At 51.6% G+C, this 24034-nt stretch overlaps 2 protein-coding genes across 5 annotated transcripts in view; one reads left to right on the top strand and one right to left on the bottom strand.

The window, feature by feature from the left end:
* Positions 1-6469, top strand: part of LOC122381661 — a 53745-nt gene extending 47276 nt beyond the window's left edge. For all 4 annotated transcript variants that reach the window (XM_043366083.1, XM_043366084.1, XM_043366085.1 and 1 more), the window contains 2 exons: positions 4971-5255; positions 5551-6469. In XM_043366083.1, coding sequence (XP_043222018.1) covers positions 4971-5255; positions 5551-5769 — 504 coding nt within the window. In that variant the 3' untranslated portion in view covers positions 5770-6469. The remainder of the gene's footprint in view (positions 1-4970; positions 5256-5550) is intronic.
* A 15064-nt stretch (positions 6470-21533) lies between these two features.
* Positions 21534-22559, bottom strand: LOC122381651. Its single transcript, XM_043366067.1, has one exon. It carries the CDS (start codon positions 22557-22559, stop codon positions 21534-21536), a length of 1026 nt encoding a protein of 341 aa, XP_043222002.1.
* Positions 22560-24034: the final 1475 nt, after the last annotated feature.

Here is a 24034-nt window from a genome sequence, read left to right as displayed (position 1 = left end):
GCCGATCGGAAATGCTTTCGCGGGCCGTGCCGGGACGGCGCGCGACGCGTGTGGCACGCACGTCCCCGGAAATACCTCACCGACACCGCTCCGCCGCCCCCTCCGCCGCCGCCGCCGCGCGGCAGACCTTTACCCCAATCATTTCTACCGCCACCCCCGCCTCGCTGCCTTCAGATAGCGATCTCGGCGGCCTTCAATGGGTACAAATCGCCGGCTGTCTCCTCAGCGGCGGCCGCGCGCCGTTTGAACGTCTGAGGCGGCGGTGGCGGGCTCGCGGCGCGCTGCCCGGGGCGCCGGGGCAGACAGACGACTGGAAGCGGTGGTTTTCCGGCCGCGCAGGTGACCAGCGGCCTTTCAGAGAAGCTCATCACCGTGTCATCGGGGAGGAGTCGGTCAGCGCCTTCAGGGCGGTCCATATACTTGCGTCAGAACGGCGGCAGGTTGGCTCAGCGGTCTGGCCGACCTGGTACGGACGAGCTGACCTGCAGGGTGGGGTGACCAGACACGGGAAACTCCGCCGCCACGCCACCTCTCGCGCCGTTTGAGGCATTCGACATGGTCAGCTTCAGCGGAACGCAGCCTTCTGAGAAGGCCAAGATTGGAAACGTCCAACGAAGGACGGATCATCGTTAGCCTCAAAGTCGCTGCTGCATCGGTGAAAGTAGGTGTGGGTGTGTGGTGGTAAATCGGCCGGTCCTGCGGCTCTCTGGGCGCCGAGAGGTGCCTCTCGCGTGGCCCTCGCCCACCCGTCAGTCACCACTCCACAGAGAGCGGCCATGGCGGCCGGCCGGCACCGGGTGTTGGCTCGCGCGGCGCCGGCGGCCGCGGCACGGGTCGGCACCGGCCGTGTCCGTCGGCCGTCAATCACGGCGGGTTCGCTGTCTCTGCGGCCGCCGGTGCCGAATGTCTTTCAGTGCCGACTGCAGCAGGGCGGTGCCGGCCGGGCTAACAGTCACCTTGCCGCTGCGGTGACCATGATCGCAGGGAGGCTGCTGATTTACGAGGCCGCCCGCCGAGCCCGCGTTGACACATCGGCCGCCAGCACGCCTGCAGTCGGCGCTCTGCGCAGTCAGATCGGCCGGCTAATCACCGGCTAAGGCGCTCTTACCGGCCATCGCGAGCTCCTGAATCACCGGACAGCACCGGCAGATGGCCCGTGACGCCGACACCGGGAGGTCCCCACCACAGGTGCTCTACCTGGCCCGCGGGGATCCCCTCTTGCCGTCTATCGGAGGCCCGGCAGCAGCGCCGCCCCTGAGACCCAGCGCACCACACAGCCGACAATCCAGCGGAGCGTGTCACATACCGCCGGCTGCAACATTCCCACACACATTCCATGTGACGCTACCGCCGCCCGTGACGGCAGTGACGCCTGTGACGCGGGTGATGTCAGAGTGACGCCCGGGCACGCGGCGGCAGAGCCCGGCGACTGGACGGGGATGTGGGCGGGCAGGAACGTGCTCGACAGAGCGCGACTGGAAGCGTGCGGCCGCCGCTGACTCACAAGGTGACGCGGCAGGTGCGTGTCCGGTCCGATCCGCCCCGCCGGACTCTGCTCCGGACTCTGCCGGACTCCGTGTGAACTCTGCCGGAATCTGGCCGGACTCCGGGCGGCCCGGGCGCGGCCGACACTGTCGTTTGATTGGCCCGATTATGCTGCATTCGCGCCGCCAGAGTGCGGACGGCGCCATTTCATTGGTGCACCCGGAGCGTTCGCATGCAACGATGGCGAAAATTGTCGTTGATTACGGTTAAGTGTTTTATATGGGAGGATTGCGGCCAATGAGCGCAGGACGGCCGCTCGGTGCGGCCAATGAGACCGCCCAATTTGCTGGGCTCTGGGGCGCGGCACGAGCTGGTGACAGGCGGGCCGAGCCCACCGGGCGGATTAGAGCCGCTGCAATCACCAGCACACCTCCGTCGGCACGATTACGTCACCTGCAGCGACCATTTGTCTCGTCGGCGCCTTTTATTGCCGGCCTGCAGTCGTTGCGGCCACGGACAATGTGTCCTTCAATTAGAGCTGAGCATGTCACTGATATGGCGTGTCGCGACGTCCTGACAGGCGTCATCAAACCGTGTCCTGCCCACGCTCTAAGTTTGCCGCCTCGCCGCCGATCTTTTTCTAACCGCCGCCGCGGCCGCTGCTGTACCATTTCCTTCCTGTCGGTCGGCCGCCGCCTGCCGCGCCGGCTCTCCATTTGGCTATCTGGAGCTCGATGACAGCCGACAGATGACGTCATCAATGACGACACGTTACGTCGCCCGGTGACCCGGCTGACACGTCACAGCTCGGCTGTGACGGCGGTCGCGTGCGCCGCCCGCCAGTCTGCGGCCGGACCTCTGGCTGGCCTTCTATGCAATCCGTTCCGTTTGCGGCGCCGACGCCGACGCCTCGGATTCCCCGCCAGTGCGTCAGCGTGCGTCTTGAGATGACCTGGGTTCCGGAGCTGACGCGGTGTTGCGTCACCAATGTTCCGCTTTCTTCATGTCCATGTTTGCTGCGCCTACTGCATGTGGTGACATAGGTCACGCATTCGCGGTGACGCGATTTGTGACTCGCCGCGCTGAGTGACTTGCGGAAAGGGCGGGTGCTCCCTGTGCGGGCCACGACCCGCCCGTGCCTGGCACTTGTCTCGCCTGACTCTCCTATATTTCACTGTTGCCAGCGCTGTGGCCGTCAATAGGTATTCAACCCCACCCCGACCCATTCGGGCGCACCTCCACAGCCGCTCAGACAGACAGACAGACAGACGGACAGACGGATGGATCCGGCCAGACGGTCAGACACAATTTGACCGCGCCGATGGCCATCCGCTGCGCCGACGCCCTTGCAATGAATGGTGCTGCGGGATCGTCCCTGAGCCGCCTCTCTCTCTCTCTCTCTCTCTCTCTCTCTCTCTCTCTCTCTCTCTCTCTCTCTCTCTCTCTCTCTCTCTCTCTCTCTCTCCGCGGCCGGCCCGGCTCGCGTGACCCGACGTCGGTCAGAGCCGGCCGCTCTCGGCGCCACGTTCGACGGTGCTACATGATGTCACTGCCAGCGGCCGGGCCGCGCGGCGCATTCCGCTCGGCGCGGCGCCGCGGCACACCAGCGCAGGGCCGCCGCCGGCCACTTTGGCTGCAGAGGAGCGCCGCGCCGGCACCCGCCCATGGCGCACGCTAATAGTGCAGCCGTCCGACTGCTTAAAATAGTCGGCCGCTGAGAGGGCTGTGTTTTGTTGCGGGTACGGCCGGCCGCTGCGGCCCTCAGACCGGCGGAGAGCGGCGCGCCGTCTTCGGTCGGCTCGGGCCGGTCTGGGTGCGAAGCTGCTTACGGCCGCCTTCCCGGAAAGAAGCGAACGGCGTCGGGCGGCGGCGGCGGCCGGCGGCGAGTGCATTCCTGGACCGGCTCATCTGGCGGTCGCACGCCGCCCGCCCCCGCCCCGCCCCCGCCCCCGCCCGCCGTGACCCCGGGAGACACGCCCAGCCTGCGTCTGGGGCGGCGACCGAGAGGTCAGCCGCAGTTTCAGATAGGGGTGCTCGTAGACATACCGGGGACGCAGCACTGCACATTCCGTGGCCCGCTCACCACGAGCAAAAGGTGGAGATTAGTGCTCCTTTTTTGTTGTCTCGTAAAAAGTTACGCACGCGTGCAGTCTCGGCATTTCGACCCATCACGAAAGTAGCCTCGACGTTAACTGAACCAAAATAACCCGCTTGAGACGTTTGCCGAGCGTTTAGTGTTTTCTTCCCACAGTCTGCTTGCTAACCGCCGGCACGAAACGCTAACTTTCCTCGCCTGGCCGCGCCATGCCGTTGGAAAGCCGCACTCTTTCGTTTCCGTCTTTTCGGCGATTCTTTCTGTTCCGTATTTGGTCGACAGGGCGCCCTCCAGACAGCACTGACCGCTGTCCGACGCCAGTGGGGCCCGTTCGCCGTTACGGCGGCGACGACAGGCGCAGCTCGCCGCAAACGGTAATTAGCAGTTCGTGCGCGCCTCAGCCGGGCACGAGCTCAGAAAACGAGCCGCCAGCCGGATCTCGGCGAGTGCAGCTGCCCGTCTGCCGCGCCTATTGACCCGCCTATTAGGAGAGCAGTTGAACCTCCCTGCCTCTCCGGTGATAGAATCGCGCGGTGTCTGTGAGACTGGCCTCTGTCGACTGACCCACGCTGCAGTTGGTTGGGCGTGCCGCGCTCTTCCCCCCACTGCAGTGTCGGTCTCCGCGAACCCTCAGTGCAGCGGCGCCCAGCAGGCCGGGACGCTCCGGACGAGGGTGTCGATTCTCGGACGCGCCGGGCCCGCTCCGGGGAAGCTCCGTTCCCGGGAGACTGTCTCTGAGCGGCTGGGTCACGCGGTGCCGCTGAGGTCACGGCTGATGGCGCCGCGTTCAGTCGCTGCAGCGGGCCGCTCACGGGCCGCTCACGGGCCGTCAGTGTGTCCGTCACTGTGTCCTGTCCGCTGTGTATGGACTCTGTCGGTGCCCCCGTCATGTGTCCCCGCGAGCTGCAGCGCCGGCTGCCCGCCTGTGAGTCAGCCGGTAGTGGCACGAGCGGGGCGGTCGCGGCCGACGGCGCGGCGGGGTGGCGACAGGCTGTTTACCTACCTGGACCGATGAGTCAGCGTGACGGCCGCGAGCCCGCTACCGCCGCGCCGGCCGACTGAGAGTGAGAGTCGACTTTTTCGCGGTCCACTGGGCGCTAGTGATCTGGCGAGGGGAGGGGTGGGGTAAGGGGCAATGTTGACCTCGCTTCTTCATCGACGCCGTGTGTTCGGAGTTAGCCGTCGGTCGTCACGCGGTCCGTGGCCACGACCAGATCTAATCCCGACCATCCGATTAGCGCCAGCGAGACGCTCGGCACCGGCCAGTACCCAGAAGTCGTTCGGCGGCCGGCGGACGGCCGTCTCGCCGATCTCGCAGCAGTGTCTCGAGCAATCATGCCCGCACCGCGCTGCCCTCGAGCCACCTAACCACCTTCTCCGCTGTCCACAGGTGCGGTCCACTTACCACGTGGACGAGAGTGAGATGCTGCGCGACTGGGGCCACCACAACATGAGCTGGCTCGGCTTCGTGCGCGAGACCATCGCGCAGGTGGAGGCCAAGCTGGAAGCGCAGGACGACGTCGACGGGCGGCTGACCCTCGGCGACGCGCTGCGCATCCACTTCGCCGACCTGCAGCGGCTGGCCATCGGGTTCGAGCAGATGACGGTGGACGCCGCTCTGTACGGCGACCCAAACCTGGACAACTTTCGCAGCCTGCAGAACGGCCTCATGGAGGTAAGAATCGCCGCTAATTGCCGAGGGTTGGTGGGCTGAGGCGAGATAGCTCAGAGGGCTTACGACGCCTCTAGTGATTTGTTAGGTGGATGCGTGGGTGGTTGTTTGGTGGTTCGTGGAAACTGCTGATCTCATAGCTGCTAGTTGGCAGTTAGCGATTGATTTTCGGATTGTTAAACAATGTCCGATGGCAACTTCTCACATAATAGGGCCATTGTTTTCTCTCTGCGGTGTTTGCGGGCGCGTGGTCTGCTGAGCCGCGGTGATCTGACCGTCCGTCTCTCTGGCCCGTCAGTTGCTGTGCGAGCTGCAGATCTCTCTGCTGGAGAAGCGTCTGACGGCGGACAGCTCCGTCACTGCCGACATTATGGGACAGGACGTGCGCGACCTGGACAGCAGTCGCGAGCGTAACCTGCGCAACTGGGTCATCATTCGCGAGTACAAGGTGTACCTGGCGCACCTGCACAAGGTGTTCGGCTCGCTCAAGGCGCAGCAGGACGCCCTGCCGCAGTGAGGCGCCGCCGCCGGCACCGAACGAGAAAGCGGGAGGGTGGCCGCGGCCGCTGCCGCTGCCCCGAGACGGCAACCAAAGTCAGCCGCTGCTCCTTCCTGGAAGAGGAGTGGCTGCGTCCAAAGCGTGCGCAGGGCATGTGCAGCTGGGCATACTGCCCGCCGGGGCGACCGAGCCGAGAGCGGCAGCGCCAGCAGACAGAGCTAGCTGCCACGTCGCTGCCAGACGCGCTCGCCACCCGGTCGCGTTGTTGTGTTCGCCGTTCGTTGTTTCTGTCTCCTACACTCGTCTCCGGGGGGCGAATGTTGTGATATGTGCACGGCGCGGCCGCCGAAAACCTAGTATTATAACTAAGATCTGACCAACAGTACAAAGTGAGCCGCGTGCGGCGCGTGCGGGACGGCGCCGGCACGCTCAGTAGGTACACTACTAGGCGCGCTCGACGGACGGCCGCCGGGCCAGCGCGCGGTCTGCCTGCCCCGCGCGCCGGCCCGCCAACCCTGCTGTGTGTGGCTCCCGTGGCAGAGAGGCAGCTACCCCGAGTTGATGTATGATCCAGAGATGTTCCTGCTCCGACCCGTGCCCTGTGATATTGTGTATTTATTAGCGTTCCCGCGTTTCTATTCTGTTTAGTTCGCCTTAATTATTAACACCTTCACGCCCTTTTGATATAAATATATGTAGATGCCTATGTAAACATGTACACAGTTGTTTATTTGGTGACTGCTAGCTGCTATAATAGCTCACACGGAGAGCAGACTCATCATCTTCATGCGATTCAAACGACAGTCAGTGCTGGACAGTGGACAGCGCACCATTCGAAACCACGCATCGATAACTCTGCCGGACACAGTTTGAAGAGGCCGTCGCGGGATCCTCTCGACCACACAGAACACGATCATGAGCGATATTCCAGCGATGAACAGGCTGCCTGGTGACCAGCAGAAGATGCGCTGGCGATAAAGCTGTATAAAATAGCATCCGGAATGACACCTTAGCACCAAATGATGCAGTGGCATACTGCTGGTATTTCAGCCATCAGATGCTCAGCCGCATGCTGAATCACAAACGTTCAGGGATGAATATCGGCACTAAACCACACGATTTACACGTATAGGGCTGTGGCGGTTGCCGATCACTTCGAAACCGGTGGAACCGATGGAAGCGATGGAACAGATGGAATCGATGGAAATGACACCGAGGGAAACTATCAAAGCCTTCTTATCTCTGACAATGTCTCTGTGGGACCAGTTACCATTGAATGCTGGTTACTAGACCACGGAAATCTATGCTTTGAATTTCAGTTATAACGTTCATTTGCATCCCTCATTTCCCATTCATTTCCCCCATTCATTTCCCTCCCTCCTCCTCTTTCTTTTTCTCTCTCGCTCTCTCTTCTTTCACCCTCTGTCTCTCTGTCTCTGTTTCTGTCTCTCTCTCTCTAGCTTGAAAAAATCTGCTGTCTCCTGTCACGCTGTAAGACAGCGAACGTCACATGGCCCCGATATGGCAGACAATGGGCCTCGTCAAGTCGTCAGTACTGACTGTTTTCCTTGGAGTATGTTCCCCTTGCTCAGCCCCAGTGCCAGTGCTGATCTCATTGCGGTATACCCCGTGGAGGTGATACCCGCGAGGGCGCAAAGACAACACGCAAAATGTTCGGTCTGCAGCGGTCACAAAATACCAAAATGTTCAAAATACCCGATTTTGCGTTAATCCTATTAGTGGCAGGCTCCTGGCTACCCCTATTTAGTGGCAGGGGGGGGGGGGCTGTTTACGACCCCCCTTGATATCTCGAGATCTAACGGGCCGATTTTCAAAATTCAAACGGCATTCGATTTCGCTCAACGTGATCTACATTTCTAAAAAAATAAAGATTAAGAAAATGTCAATAGGGGGGTAGAGGGGGTAAAAACGGGCAAATTGCAGATACATTTTAGACTGTTTATCACGGCCAGGTTTCTGAACCAATCTTAACGCAACTTTTGCCAATCGATAGAGAATGAACCAGGAATTCACATGGATCCTAAAAATATGCATTTTCAAAAATCATAGGCGGATACAGATCATTGAGATTGGGGGTACACAAAAAGTATAGTAAGTAAGGTTTTTGTTGGTACTGTTTCTAAAAAGGGTGGTAATGGTCTTGTTATGTTACAATTTTCTTATGAGAGAACGACTACAATTGTATTGGTCATGCATAGGCGGTGTCAGGGCACCTATGTTGGGAGGTAAAACATAACCCCCCTTTTTGGACGCCTGGATCCGCCTATTATAGCAAAAACGTGTCAAAAGAGGATGTACAATAACTTTGTATATGTTATCACATGATACCTTTCATTCACTGTTCGTAAAACTGGTGCAGCATCGTGATCTTCGCCCAAATGACTCGCTTCACGAATAGGACCCCCAATTCCCAGTGCTCTGGAGCCGCCCCTGGTAAAGTTATGAACTTGAAATTTTCAGGGAATGTGCCCAATTTAGTTTTAGGAAAAGTCAGAAAATTTCAGCATCGTAGCTTTAGAGGTTTCGGAGATATTCCCGAAAAACCTGAGGGGTGGATGAAAACAACCCCCCTGCCACTAATAGGGTTAGCCAGCGATTTTTATGCGACAATTTTCTGGCGACAATTTTTCATGTAGTGGCTTAAATAAGCAGCTGCAGCCATTGTATTCCTCTAAACAAGGCGCTATATGAGATGCAAGCATAATCTGACCTTAAAAGATAGGTAGAAAAAGACATGTTCTCAGGTGAACGTCGAGGTCCTAACTTAATGGAGTCATCAGCCATCAGATGCGCGCTGATGCTGCACAGCACTTAGAGGACAACACTAAAGAACAAAGATGTAGGTAATTATGCAGGATATAAGTTTGCGGTTTTGCATGTTTGCTCAAATATGACTAATTTGTTATGCAACCATATTTCAGAAACACCTCCACTCTCCAGTCACATACCTACGCCTCGTACCAATTACATTACCGTGTAGTGTGTAGCCAAGTGTCACCGAAGGCTTCTATAGCGCCATTGGTGATTGGAACTAAGAATACTCGGTTGTCCTTTTCCAGTGCCTGGCTACCTAGTCTTTTTCCTGACTACTTGTCCTTCCGTGCACGAGCGCCAAGCTGGCAGTCGGCCAAAACATGACAACTATCAATAGATCGCGATGAAACAGTTTCGTGGCGATAAAATCGCAACTGCGCCATTGGCGTTGAACGGCATTGAGCAGATAGCTTAAACAGTGGCATACAGTGCCACCGATGGCTCCCTCTAAGCAATAACAGCGATTGCCTTTTGTCTGCCTATGGAAACTGGGAAGCTTGGTGCCTCAAACTATAGCTTGTTTCTGGCCCCACAGCTTCTGGATACAAGTTCACCATTTTCTTGCGTTAACCCTCGCATGTGTAGGGGGGGGGGGGGGTCGGATGGACCCCCCCATGATTTTTCGCGAATAACTCGCGTAAAAAGCGGCCGATCGCGACGAAACTTTCAGTACCCTCGCATTGATCAATTTTACACCTACCCTGAAAATTTCATGACCCTGACCCAAATGACCTTTGACCTGTGACCTCTTTTCCGAGACCATGTTTGGCCGGAATCGCGATTTCGCGTATGTCGGCTCGCACTAGCCGCGTGTTTGCAAGCTTTTCGTGGTTTCAAACGTTCAAACATGTGATTTGATGTTACTCCCGTGTGTGTCAAGGTCACCTGAAGGTCAGGTCAGGTCATTGACCTTTGGTGACCTCGGGTGACCTCGGGTCACTTTTTCGAGTTTTACATGTTTCTAGGCTAGTTTTTGGAGCTGAATTCGAATTTAGCAACCATTTGAACATTTACGAAGTAGTTTTGGTGACTTCGTAACATGTCACGAAGCTGTCAGAGGCGGTTGACACGTACTACGAATACCCGTCACGACGCCTACTGGTTGACCTGACCTGACCTGACCCGACCTGGTCTAAATGCTTCAAGACATCATCTGTGATCAAAACTAACACGATATTCGTGATCAGCATCCCGAAAAACCCCTTAGCAGCCACACTTTACGACTTTCTAACAGGTCCCGATTTTCCCGACTTTGGGTCATTGACCTGACCTGGAAGGTCAACCAATGACCTAGGACCTTAAAATTGGGTATCATCGGCTTCCTCTCGTCACGGGCAACACGCTCGTTTTTTCCGCGAAGCTCTAGCTCGATCAGGGGCCAAACGGCAAGGGGGGGTCCAACCGACCCCCCCCCCCCCTACACATTAGAAGCTGGCAAACGCCGCACACATGCGAGGGTTAAGGCATCTTACCATCTAGAGCACATTTCACCGTTAGAAGAATGAATTACATTTAAGCGATTGAACTCATTGTTACCCCGTCAGATGAGATATGAGACAAAATGTTTTCGATGCCACACTGCACTCAAATTAGCATGCCTTAGAAATAGGTACAAATGCTTTTCACCACATTTGGCGTTAAATCTCCACTCACAGAATCATTGCATTAGACACCGCAAATACTTTCAAGGCATGGGAATTAGGTACCCAAGTTGGTATCCACTTCGAAGGTCGGTGCTTTTAAAAGTGTTTAATACTTCTATTGCCATTACTAAGTAGTTTCTTGCACGATGCAGAGTAAATTTCAATAAATATGAAGACTGCTTTGCTATACGCGTGGCTGGTAAAATTGGATGTTGTCTTTGCCACTTCACTAGATGGCGTAAGACGTCATAAACGTAACATTTCTGCAGCTTGCAACCACTCTCCACTTGTGTGTCAAACTCGACAAAATTGCAGCATCGTGGCAGCAGGAGGGGGATTTTACTGCTCTAGACCACGACTAGACTGGGCAAGCACTGCTCAGCACAGAAACATGACACAAAAAAAGCCGCCTCACTTTCGAGAAGTGGTCACAGCAATGAAAACAGTATGTCGGTGCCAGCTGTGCCAGCGTGCCCGGCCCATCGCTCTCATTTCAGTGAAGTTCGCCTGTCAGAATGCAATCCACTCCCTTTCAGAGTAACGCCCCACATAGCCGAATCGGCTCCGGGAATCATCGATAGTTCACGACAGTGCTTCAAAGAATGACCTGCAGCCGTCGGCTGATCGGCAAGCTGTCTGACGGCATATCACCGGTGCCGGCACCCGGCTACTGTAAAGGCCGATTCACGCGGTGATCCGATCGTAATCTGCTCTGTAATGACGGTATAAACGGCACATAAACTCGGTACGGACCCGCGGCGGAGGGCCGGGTCAGTCTGGCGCGGCCGGAGTCTCGGAGAGCTGTCGGGTCCAGTTGGGCGGAGGTGCGGCTGATTAGACAGCGGCTGTCACAGGACACATGGAGCACGAACAGACGGTCACAGCTCGACTGACAGTCTAACTAACGGAGTTGTGAGCACATGCAGTTCAGCTCACAGGTGGACCACTAGCTTTAAGCTCAACTCACAGCATAACTAAGGAATCACGAGCCGATAACACGGGTCAAATCACTAACGATTCACGCGATTTGATTCATTAACCAGTGTCAAAACTCGACTTACTTTGACTAGGCCACAGCCTGCCTTAACGACCTGTGAAATCAGATTGAAGTACCGTAATTTAAATGTTAAGGTCAAATGTTCCGAAAGCCAGACGACATATTTACAGCAAATGGACACTATCAGGACATCTGGGAGCAATCTGGCATGGAAGACTCACGCGATCTTTGGCGATGTAAGCTATTAACATTGATGAGCAATGATAAATTGAGACTTACCACGAAAGGGGCGTTTGTGAGGATGTGATTTGCCGTTTATAGCAAGACAGTGTTAGGAATACGTATGTTGTGACTTGTGTCCTATGCAAATAATATTTCATAACAGCATAAAGTATGCATCTCTTCTGAAGAGTGCCAAAAATGTCTAGAATATGAAAACAGGGTCCCAGCCATCCGTTATTGATTACAGCGAGCTTGCAGTTTGAGACATTCGTAATTCCTTCAGCTTAAGACATTTTCGTGTTCATGTCATTCATAAAGTAGCCGTTGAGCTGCTAGCTAGTGGCTATCCATCAGCAGTTTAAGGCACGTGCTAAGGAAGGCCATACATGAAGGCAATTTCGAGACACCCACATAAACCTTTCACTTTGATCTGGCTTAGATAACAGTGGGCACTTCCATAAATGCGCAGAGCTAAACACTGCCTGACACAATCGTTTTACTATTTGACCTTACCTCCACCGGATTCCTCAGTCCATCCACTGTCGGAAAACCGAATTCTTCGACGTTCGCCAATGCTGGTTTTGAATGCAAAATCGAATGGCGTACTTTGCTCAGGCTAGTTTCATGGTGAGATCATTTTGAATCATCGTGTCAAGGTAGTCCGTGCCTTCTGCCAGCTAAGCTTCATGGTATTTTCTACTTTCTTAGGCTCATGCCCTAGGCAAGACTCGTTGTTCGATAAAATAAAATGGGCTTTGATAGACCTGGCAGAGACCCTCCATTATATAAACTTGTCCATTCCATAAGTGCGCGAACTTAGCCTAAAGAAAACTGAGCTCGTGGGATACCTATGCATTGTTCTGTGTGGGTAGTATTGTATTTCATACAGGTTCCCACAGCTCCACTTAATCTTACATGAGGTCAATCAGTTCATTCACAACAGCGTTACTAAAACTGGCAAAACAGACACGTTAATATCAAACAAAAAGCTAGAACAATCTAGATGACAACGTTCAGCCGTGTCTGATTAAAACTACGCCTACGCCTATGGACTGCTTACACGTGATTCAAATGCAGGTGTGATTCAAATTTGGCACCGCTTTTGACACCGACCACGCCACCTGCTGAGTAGAGTAGCAAAAACCTTCCGCTTGAGGAGGCTACACATAAAACTGCGGAAATGACCGCTGCAAATGACCGGCTGCACACGCACTCCTTTCAGGGCGTTGGTGATAGTCGCAGCGGGGTTGACTCACGCTGTGCTCCAATCGCTGGCTGTCAGGGCAGCCCCTCTGTGGGGTGGTACAGTGGTGCCACAGTGGCCAGTTGAGCGCCCCATGGAGTCCCCCTGTACGGGTGATGTCACTGAAGGGAGGGGAGAGAGGGGGAGAGCTGCGTAGGGGCTGTGGTTAGAGCGGAGAGGGACCGGATGGAGGGAGTTGGTCTGTGGTCTGTGGTCGGCCTTGTGATGGTCTGCAGGAGCCCTAGTGATGGTCTCTAGCAGTCACAACTCACACGTTGAGATAGATACAGATGGATATACATACATACCGGGTGGCCCAGAAAAAACGTTCCCAACTTTAAATCAATATTTCTCAGAAAGTGATAAAGATACAACATTGAAACTTCGAATAGTAAATGCGGCACACATTTTCAGTAAATGGTGTGATTTTCATGGTGTTCGGTAAATAACTTTTTAAACGGTTCGTGTTTCAAGCATGCCATGTAAAAATTACTTTTTTGCTTCGATGCTGACTAAAAATGTAAATGAACGGGTCACTTTCACACCGCGGCACCGCGGCCTAGAGCCATGACTTCTACTGGCAACTAGTCTCATTGATGGTTCGGGTCTCAGGATGACACATTCCCTCGGGCAACCACGATGGCTCTGTGCCAGCGGCATCGGAAAAAGTTTCCAGTTTTCTAACCATCTTGTGGCTCAAATGCTTTCCTGGCTGACATTCCTGGGAAAAGGTAGCTTTTCACCCAGTTTTTTTTTTGTCATCTGCTGGCAATGCTGTTTTTCATACGCTATTCTGTGATCTTCTGGCACAGGAACCAGTCTGCTTTAGTTTGTTTTCCTTAACCGGTCAATTTACTGTTTGATCTACTGAAAGGAGGGTAATCAGCAGTAATCCATGCACCGTGCCACTCCTGCTCGAAACATGAATTGGTGTTGAAACGAATGACATCCATGAGCACCATTTTGCTCAGTATTTGAATATTTGGCACATAAGTGAGACAAAAATATTTAAAATAAAAACATACGTGTTGGTTTCATTCACGTGCTCTATTTTTTATTCTTTTTTTATAACATGGGACGTCTAACCCAATCATCACTATCGTTTGACATCGGCAAAAAAAGCAAAAGCGTCTTGCTTAACCCTCGCCCTGGCAGGGCATTTTTCATAACACGGCCTGGCAGGGGGGGGGGGGGGTCGATGCGACCCCCCCCCCTCGCGATTGGCTCCTATGGCACCTAGAAACACCAAATTTGGTAGGTAGGTGGGCCCCCCGGAGTTCTCGCCCCTGTGCAAATTTGGTTGCTCTAGGTCAATATTTAGGGGGTTTTTGGGGGGTATAAATGTAAAAATTTCGCTAAAAACAGGTCAAAAGTTTTTCGCTTATAACTTTTGATCTAATTAAGATAGAGCAAAAAGAAAAGCACCAGTGAACTCAGCACGTCAAGGCGCGTCGAATGATATACTTTTTAGCTTGCTTAAGTGTACTTAAAGTTTTTCTTAAATTTTAAGCAAACTTAAATTAATAAATTAAGTTCAAGTTAACCAAATTGCATCATATCGCATATCATTCGATTCGGCTGATCACAAGGAACACAATGATACCATTTTTTAAGCTCTAGCGTCATTATGTGCCAAGCTATTGGCAAAAACGTCATTTGACCTCAGTTGACCTCATTTGACCTGACCCATGGATAAGTACACCAAACAAAGAAGCACCAAGTGACCTGCTGTTAAGTACCGTGGTTTCAAAGCAAAAAAGTGATAGAACAAAGCGGATATCTCCAGTATTTTCCGAATTTAGTATTTTCCCATAGGCTTAACATTACGACGTAATGACCTCTAACTGACCTCAGGTCAGTGACCTCAAAAAAGCCGGACTATATGTTATACAACTCGGTGAACTTAGCACATCCTGAAAGTTTGAAGGAAATCAGTCGAAAACTGTGAGTTGGACAGGTGTAAAAAGAAAATTGAAATTTGACCATGACCTTGTACCGGTTTTTCTGACCTGGTGACCTGACCCAAGGTCACCCGGACCTGAAATTTTCAGGTCATATGTAAAAAGGTTGCCCCATAGGCTGTGCCAAATTTGGCGGCGCTGCGCGCCGCCGTTTTTACGCTATCTTCGAAAAACCTTAGGGGGGGGGTCGCATCGACCCCCCCCCTGCCAGGGCGAGGGTTAACCCTCGCCCCGTTGGGGGGGGCCATTTTGGCCCCCCCCTGTGGTTTTTCCTGAATAGCAAGAAAACGGCGGCGCGCAGCGCCGCCAAATTTTCAGTACCTTCCCGGGCATCAATTTGACACCTTCACACCAAATTTCAAGTCTTAGGTCACCTTAGGTCAGGAGTTATTGAGGTCAAACTGAGGTCATGTTCGAGCAAAAATGAGCAAAAAACATGCAATCTTGAAACGCTCACCAAATCTACAGTTATCAAGCAATTTCAAAGTTCTTTATATGGTCTAGTAGACAAAAAGCGGCGCTACAAAACTGCTATCTCGGATTTTCAAAATTTTTGGTTTTTGACCAAAAAAATTCAAAAAATTGATTTTTTTAGAAAAACTTTGAAAAAATCCAAAAATTTTCCGAATTTCGAAAAAACCGGAATATATGTGATAGTCCCAGCGCTCTTCTATATACATACCAAATTTCAGATCGATATCTCGTTTTTTGGCCAAGTTATAGCGAAAAAACTGTTCAAAAATGATGACGTCAAATTTTTGAACTCAATTTTTAGCAATTCTAGACCACGTACGGCAAAACAAAGACCACCATTGAACTCCCCGTGACGAGCTGCATCGATTCGATACCCATTTTATGCAAAAATATTAACTTTGAAATTTGACCTAATTTGACCTGACCTTGACCTGACCTTGACCTGACCTTGACCAAAACGTGATCTAAGCTGGCCCCAAAGGCTGCCTGACCCATATAATCGCATTTGTCATGTAAAATGGACCATAAAACATGTATCACACGACACTTTCATATTGTGACCCCCCCCCCGTGACCTGACCTCTGTGACCTGACCTGGTATCAGTGACCTCAAATAGCAAAATATGTGTTTGAACAAAATTTCCCCATCGATGATTTTCAATGAAATGCATTTTACTCGATTTTACAACGCATTTCTTGAAGTGCCTGTAAACGGTGAAAATTGGACCTTTGACCTGACCTGTGACGTCATCGGTTTGACCTAGGTCAATAAAATTGGGTCACAGGGTAGTTCCCCGTTGGGGCTATCCAACGCCGTTTACCGCTTGTCGCTATGTTGCGTGGTTCTCGAGATCTTAGGGGGGGGGGGCCAAAATGGCCCCCCCCCCAACCGGGCGCGTTGCTCGGCAGAGCCCAACGGGGCGCGGGTTAACCCGCGCCCCGTAGGGCTACCGGCGGACCCTACCACCCGTAGGGGGGGGGGGGGCGTTTCGGCCCCCCCCTAAGATCTCGGAAAGTTACCGGCCGATTTTCAAAATTCAAACGGCGTTCGATAGCCCCACCCGGGAACTACCTTGTGACCAAATTTCATTGACCTAGGTCAAACCGATGACGTCACAGGTCAGGTCAAAGGTCAGATTTTCACCGTTCACAGGCAATTCAAGAAATGTGCTGTGAAAGCGAGTAAATTGGTAATTTATTGAAAACCATCGATGGTACATTGTTCGTCAAACACATACTTTGCTATCTGAGGTCACTGATACCAGGTCAGGTCACAGCGAGGTCAGGTCACCGGGGGGTCACAATATGAATGTGTCGTGTGATACATGTTTTATGGTCCATTTTACATGACAAATGCGATTATGTGGGTTAGGCAGCCTTTGGGGCCAGCCTAGGTCACGTTTTGGTGAAGGTCAGGTCAAGGTCAGGTCAAATTAGTTCAAATTTCAAAGTTGATATTTTTGCATAAAATGGGTATCGATTCGATGCAGCTCGTCACGGGGAGTCTAATGGTGGTCTTCGTTTTGCTCTACGAGTTCTAGAATTGCCAAAAATTGAGTTTGACAATTTGACGTCATCATTTTTGAACAGTTTTTTCGCTATAACTTGGCCAAAAAACGAGGTATCGATCTGAAATTTGGTATGTGGATAGAAGACGGTAAGCACTATCACATATATTCCGGTTTTTTCGAAACTCAAAAAACTTTTTGGATTTTTTGGCGAATATATAAAAAAAATGTTTTTTATTTTTGGGGGTCAAAACTCAAAAATTTCAAAAATTCGAGATAGCAGTTTTGTAGCCCTGTCAATTCTACACCTTTTATGTCTTGATCATTTTTCTGTATCTTCAAAGCTGTAGTCCTGACAGGTCTTCTCGCGAAGGTCTTTTTTCGGTCGTAAATGACAGAACATGACGTCACTCTGACGTCATTTGTGGCCAACCTATCATAGCCTCTGGAAAAATTTTTGGTCACAATGTGTAAAATTGATGCCCGGAGGGGTCCTGAAAGTTTGGTGGCGATATCTCCAGCCGTTTAGGAGATATCGACCGAAAAGGACAGGGGGGGCCGTTTCGGCCCCCCCCCCTACGGGGCGCGGGTTAATTCAACTCACGATTGCCAGCTTGAAAATGATGGTATAGTGTTATAATTTGGCATACCAATGCGCAAAGAAATGGCGCAAGCTTGATGAAAATTTTGGCTCGTTATTTGTACTCGTATTTGATATATAGGCCTCCAAAGTTCGGAACGTTTTTTCTGGGCCACCCGGTATGTATGTGTCGGTCACCTGCACCGGGGCACCTAGGGGGAAAAGCATGCTGCCAGTCTAGACTTAGTGCGCATGCTGCAAGTGTGAATAATGATTCTTAAATTCAAAGAGGCAGCCTTTGATACTCTATAGAGTCAGACCTGCAAGTAGAATCGCTTCTCAGCTGGACAACATACACGTATGTCTACACGTACGTATGTCTACACGTATGCTGTATTTCTTCCCAAGGTTTCAGCAGTCAAAACATATGCTGGTAAACACGCCTTTCTATGTAACAAACTGGAAGCTGTGACTTAATTTCCGTTTTTCCTGTTGGAAAATTGACGATTATCGACTAGACAAGCTTTTTTGCATTTTATTTTTCGCAAGCATTCATATGTTTGTCTTTATGCTTCTTGTATGCGTGTGTTAATTTCAAGGAAGGTCCTGTGACAATAGGAGGCACCCAGCCCTTTCCATTTTTACCGGACGTTCCACCACTGCAAACAAAACTCTGCAACACGCCTCACCACCCTCCGCGGGTTTCTCACGAGGTGTCGCTCGCCCATCTAGTGCGCCAACTTCTCTCTCAGTCCGTCACCACGTCACATAGTCACCACTCATCCAATCACCACTCACCAGTCATACAATCACAGACCACAGTTCACCAGTCACACTGTCACCGGGCTCACAGTACATATAGTATAGAGCCAGGGCACCCATTCCCTATGTATGGCGATCTGTGACCATTTGGGGAGGACTCGAAATCAGTGGGCAGAGACCCGACCCATATGTCACTTTTGACGTTGACAAGGCGAAGCGCGGACTGCCGGGTCGATGGATTTGCGTTTTGCCCGTGGTTTCAGCGTTCTTTCAATCAGCCGCTCGGATGATCTGACATTGGAGTCTGTTTTTGTGTGGTTTTCGCGCATTTTGCCTACTCCCACGTAATCGCTATTGTTTCTGGAACGAACAGTTTCCGGTGGTGACATCTTTCCTTTCCGGTCGCCCGCTATTCCCTTTTGCTTTTGTCATGTAGGTATCTTCCCGATAATCAGACATCTTGTTCAAAGTAAGCGTTTCTAGCGTTCTGTCTCACTGCCGAGCCCAAACTCTGCGGAATTCTACACCACCTTTTCGCATAGTCAGGTGCGGTGGCTTAGGGCTAAATCAGCAGATTGGGGCCATTTTTCTGTGATGTCCCCGGAGATGAACTCCCGTCTCGGTCGGCCGTCGCGATGACTCGTTACAGCGTCCGGAAACCGGGTCGTGCTGGTCGCGACGGCGGCTGGCGGCCAAAGCCTCGCTCCGAGACCGGCCGGCGCACTTTTTTCATCGGTCGCCACATGACAGGCGGTGAGCGAGCACGACTGGTGAGCGCGACATGCCGCACACGGTCCTCCTCGACACAGTGAGTCATCACATTTGCGACATATTTCGAGTACAGGGTCGGTAAAAAGGTGCTGAAGTGCCATGCCTTTTGGTCACGATAATCTGCTAATCATGTAATGTGAGCTAAAGGATGATTACCTATTGCGACTTGATGATATCTTAAACTAGGTAATCGGTATTTTTGCATGGTTTGATGATATTAGCTTATGGTTTTAGATTTTAAGTGATGCTTTACATAACAATTAACGGTGAAATAATAAGTGATGATTTTACATGTCTAGCGTTTCGCGAAGACAATGAAACGAACAGCATCTGCTCATGTGTGTGAAGTCATCGTTGAAAATCAGAAGAACATGCACAACACAACATGATCCCCTTGTCACATGTTTCTTTCCCTTATCAAATGGGTTTTGTTATTTTAACATCAATGAGCATATTTACAGAACGTTTGCACCGTAGGTACAAAGATTTTCTTGACATGCCTATTCAACGCCCGACACAAGCTGCACGCGTACTTGAAGCGCAGCCAAAGCCCTGGGGCGACGACCGGCCGAACTGTTAGTCAGCCAATCAGCGCTCGAGACCGCTGACACGCAGACCGCAGCACTGGCCCCTGTCGCTAGGTGGCGTCAGGAATCTCAGCAAGGAGAATAGTTGCATGTGCGGGATCAGCCCAACAGAGGCAGTGAGGACAGTGCGAGATGACTATGACAATGTTATGCGGTGAAAAACGGCCACCGAAATTTGATATTTTAAGTTTATTGAAAGTAATCGATCAGCAGAGCGACAGAGCGATGTGTTAAAAGCTGTGCAAGATAATCTAACTAGCCATCTTACCAGACCGGAAGACCATCTAACCAGGTCAGTCCACCCAGCCTGTACCTTGGTGGCTTGCTGTGCCATAGTATTATTTTGGAAATGCTTGATAAAAGTGAAGACCTTTGAACGATTATCTGTCTGTGGCAAGGCATTTAAAAAAAGGTTACATATACACACCACATTTAGCATGGGTATACTATACCAAAATAGTTTTTAATAACACTAAATCAGGGATGCGGAGCCGTGGAAATTTCAGACGGCTCCGGCTCCGGCTCCGGGTGAAATATCAGTACTTAGTACATCCCCTATGCAATTAAATACGGGTAGAAGAAAAAAGACGATGGGATTGGTACACGTTGCTTCTGTATTTGCATAACAAGGCTATTTTTGTTTTCAGGGGCCTTGACTATCTTCATATTTTGAATACCACATGTTTTACTGCCTTGTACTGTCAAACCGAACTAGGTCAATAAATTTTTCCTCTTCAAAAAAAAGGAGCCGGAGTCGCCCCATTTTTGACGGCTCCAGCTCCGGCTCCGGCTCCGGGCTATATTGTTTCACGGCTCCGGCTTTGGCGGCTCTGGCTCCAGCTCCGGCTCCGGCTCCGCAACCCTGCTCTAAATATATATTTCTAAACGATATATTGATTTTTAAGCACGCTACCCTTGCATACAACATCAAACTTCGCTTCCCCGACGTTTTCTGATCAACTTACGGGCTGACCTAGATCGTTTTCCCATTGCACACCACGTCTATTGATTATAATCCGTCTATGCCACTCCTACGCAGCTACCTCCGCGAGCTTACGTTCGTCTAACAAAACACCCCTCAGCGTAGGGCGTAGGCGTTGCCCCAAGGCGCAGTTCAGAGGAGCCATACCAATACCTGTGCGAGGTCTGTTGATGTCAGTGGGTGCACTGCACAGCGTATGTCAGGTCAACTGTCAACATGGCACCACAACTGTCAGTATGTCAGGTCAACTGTCAACATGGCATCACAACTGTCAGTGTGTCAGATCGACTGCCAGTCCCATGCTTTAGGGATGCAAGAAGGTAAATTAAGCGCCGCACAGTGGTAAAAATGTCCTTGGGATACTCCGATGAGAAACGACGTTAGCCTATTTTTTTTTTAAATGTTTTATTGTTCCAACTTTGTTTTATGGACAGTCCTTAGTTTATACAACAATTGAGCAGAGGAGTTGTCACCGTTAGCCGTTAAAAAATATGAAACTTAATGCCGCAAATGCACTTTCGAAATCAATGTTTATTTTGGTACAGGCTTGATCCACTTCGCTCCTTGATCGAAATGAAAAACACCGTTCCAAAAGTCGCACATTGCGGCTAACGAGAGAAAATAAACTAAGAAATAAGTTGAAACATAAAGATAAACCTTTCTTGAATGTCACTTTGACACTTGTTAATCAGTGAATGCATCGTCCTTGGCTTTGCATATTTACTTTCACTGTTTTAGAATGAGCTATAATAATGACCCCGTTTCAATCAGTTTCTCATCCCTTTTCCTTAATTTTCTAAGCACAAAAATATGACAACAATTTCGTTGCTAGGCAACAAACGCACAGTACCCCCCGGTCGCGACATCCTCCCCCACCAGTGTTCACAAGGGGGAACACGAAACATGTCACTCGCGATACAGGCCACACGTTCCTGACACCCCTCGGTGTCTTTCACTCTGCACTTAACGACCACACCGTGTCAGCTCTGAGCACTAACGGCCCATGCCGATTCTGTCACGGCTCGCGTTGACCTTACGCAGGTCACAAATGTGGGTGCTAGCCACGCGGATCATTATCAATGTCTTCGAACACAGAACGTACCCTCTCCATCAAGATCAACATTACTTTCACGGTTCGTCTCACATGAGCATCACATATTGGGCCAGTTGGCCGTGCACCCGTCGCACGGATTCTCCGATGATTCCGATTTAGAGGCTTAGTTGAGACTCTCCAAGAGACACAACTTCGTTGTCGGGCGAACATACGTCCCACTCTTTGTCTTCACTTCCGCTGATCTGACTCCTCCGTCAGAGCCTGGGTAGACTCTTGTGATGCGTCCCAATTCCCAGTATCCTCTAGGACTCTGACTGTTGACGACCAAAACTACGTCGTCTATCTGCAGATTCTTCTTCTCTGTCTTCCATTTCTGTCTGTTTATCAGCGTAGGAAGGTACTCCTTGAGCCACCTTTTCCACAGATGTTCAGCGAGGATCTGTACTTGTTGCCATCTCCTCCGTCCAACAACATCAGCATCAGCATCATTGAATACCCCTGGCGGTAGTCCTTCTCTTCCATCAGATGAGCCCAACAAGAAGTGGTTGGGCGTAAGAGGTTCGGGGTCTTGAGGATCACTGCTAATGTAGGTCAGAGGACGGCCGTTGATCATGAATTCGACCTCCGCTAGGGTCGCCTGAAGAACGTCCTCCGAGACGCATTTGTTTCCTAGAACCACTTTGAGGGAGCGCTTCACCGAGGCGATCAGACGCTCCCATGCACCGCCCATATGCGGGGCGGCTGGCGGGATGAACACCCACTGGATGTTTCTCTGACTCAAAGCATCGGATATCTGTGCCTGATTCCAATGTTCGATGGCTTCTCGCAGTTCTCTTTCGCCTCCGACTAGATTAGTGCCATTGTCCGAGTAGATAGTTCGAGGTCTACCTCTTCGTGCGATAAAGCGGCGCAGTGCCATGATGAAGCTACTGGTGTCCATCAAAGCAGCTAGCTCCAAATGGATGGCCCGAGTGGCGAGACATGTGATCAGCAGCACATATCTCTTTTCTGTCTTTCGAAACTTCTTCACCGTCAGAGGTCCGAAAAAGTCGAGTCCGACTGTGCTGAACGGACGTCTCATGTCTAGACGGGCCTCTGGCAAGTCTGCCATCCTGGGTGGCTGAGGCGAGGCGCGACGGTTACGGCAGAATGCACACTTCCACAGGTGCTTCTTCACAGCTGACCGCATCCGTTGCACCCAGTACTTCGATCTCAGCTCACAAAGTGTTCTTTCCAATCCCCAATGCATGACTCGCTGATGTGCATCGACAATGACCAGTCTGGTGATCTCACTCTTGGCGTCAAGAATGACGGGGTGTTTCGTGTACTCGTCTAACGAAGTCTTGCTCAGGCGCCCACCAACTCTCATGAGGCCGTGTTGATCTCGGAATGGAGACAGGTGGTCGAGACTAGCTTGTTTCATGCAGGTTTCTTGATCGTCCTTTATTATGCTGATTTCAGCCGCAACAATTTCTGCGCTGCGTAGTGGACCATCAATGACTTCTGTGCCAGCAACCTTGCTCTTCACGTTGCTGATGAATCGCCTTATCCATGCGACAATGCGTCTGTAACGAGTCCATGAAGAGAACCGCGCCGGGTCTATGAGCTGGGACAGTAGAGAAGTGATCTCTTCTTTTGGTGAACTAGCATGACTTGTCGCACAGATGGCTGCTGACCTCTTGACTTCTACACAGTCTGGACTGATGTCTCCTACGTCTTCTTGTGGTGGCCAGTGCTCTTCTTTGCTTTCTAGAAACGCTGGGCCTAGCCACCACTCTTGCTGGTTTTTCAACTCTGACAGAGACTTTCCTCTTGAGCAGAGATCTGCCGGATTTTCTGAGCCTGGCACGAAGCGCCACTGATCTGGGCTTGTCGTGTCGTGAATCTCAGATACACGATTCGCCACAAATGTGTGGTATCGCCGACTTTCGTTCTTCAAAAACTGCAGCACCACTTGACTGTCTGTCCAGAAGACGATTCGCTTGAAGTTGTAGTTCATTTCCCTTTTGATAAGACTGGCTACTCTTGTTGACATGACGGCACCTTGCAGCTCAAGTCGGACTATCGACAGCTGTCGCAGAGGTGCGAGCCTAGTGCGAGCCATCACAAAGCGACTGTGATAGTAGCCGCTGGACAATACTCTGATGTATGCTACGGTACCGAACGCTAATTCGGAGGCGTCGCTGAACATGTGCAGCTCGTACTGAGCGTCAACTTCTTGTTCCGGCGCGCCATACCACCGTGGAACACATGCGTCCTCAACATGCTGAAGCTCTTCTTGCCAGCGTCTCCAGATATGTAGGGTTTCTCCTGTGATTCCTTCATCCCAGCCTAGCTTTCTTTCCCAGAGACTCTGGATCAGTTTCTTCGCCACTAGTGTGTAGGGCGCCACGATCCCTAAAGGATCAAACATAGACGCGACTTGCTTCAGGATTCCTCTCTTCGTCGGCGGCACCGCGACTACGCTACACTTGACGGCCAGGTAGTCGTCCTGCGGGGTCCATTTGCATCCTAAAACGCTGCAGTACGACTTGCCCGACGAGTCTATCTTCAAGACAGCTCTTTCATCAACCGGGACTTCAGCCAGCACCCTCTCCTCATTGCTCATCCACTTCGTGAGGCAAAACCCTCCTTTGGCGAGGATGCTGGAGACTTCTCTTTTCA

Source organism: Amphibalanus amphitrite, unplaced genomic scaffold (assembly GCF_019059575.1).
Source record: "Amphibalanus amphitrite isolate SeventyFive unplaced genomic scaffold, NRLGWU_Aamphi_draft 000124F_arrow, whole genome shotgun sequence".
NCBI classification, from domain to species: domain Eukaryota; kingdom Metazoa; phylum Arthropoda; class Thecostraca; order Balanomorpha; family Balanidae; genus Amphibalanus; species Amphibalanus amphitrite.
Note: the sequence above shows the minus strand (reverse complement) of the source record. Positions and strands in the feature narration are given on the sequence as shown.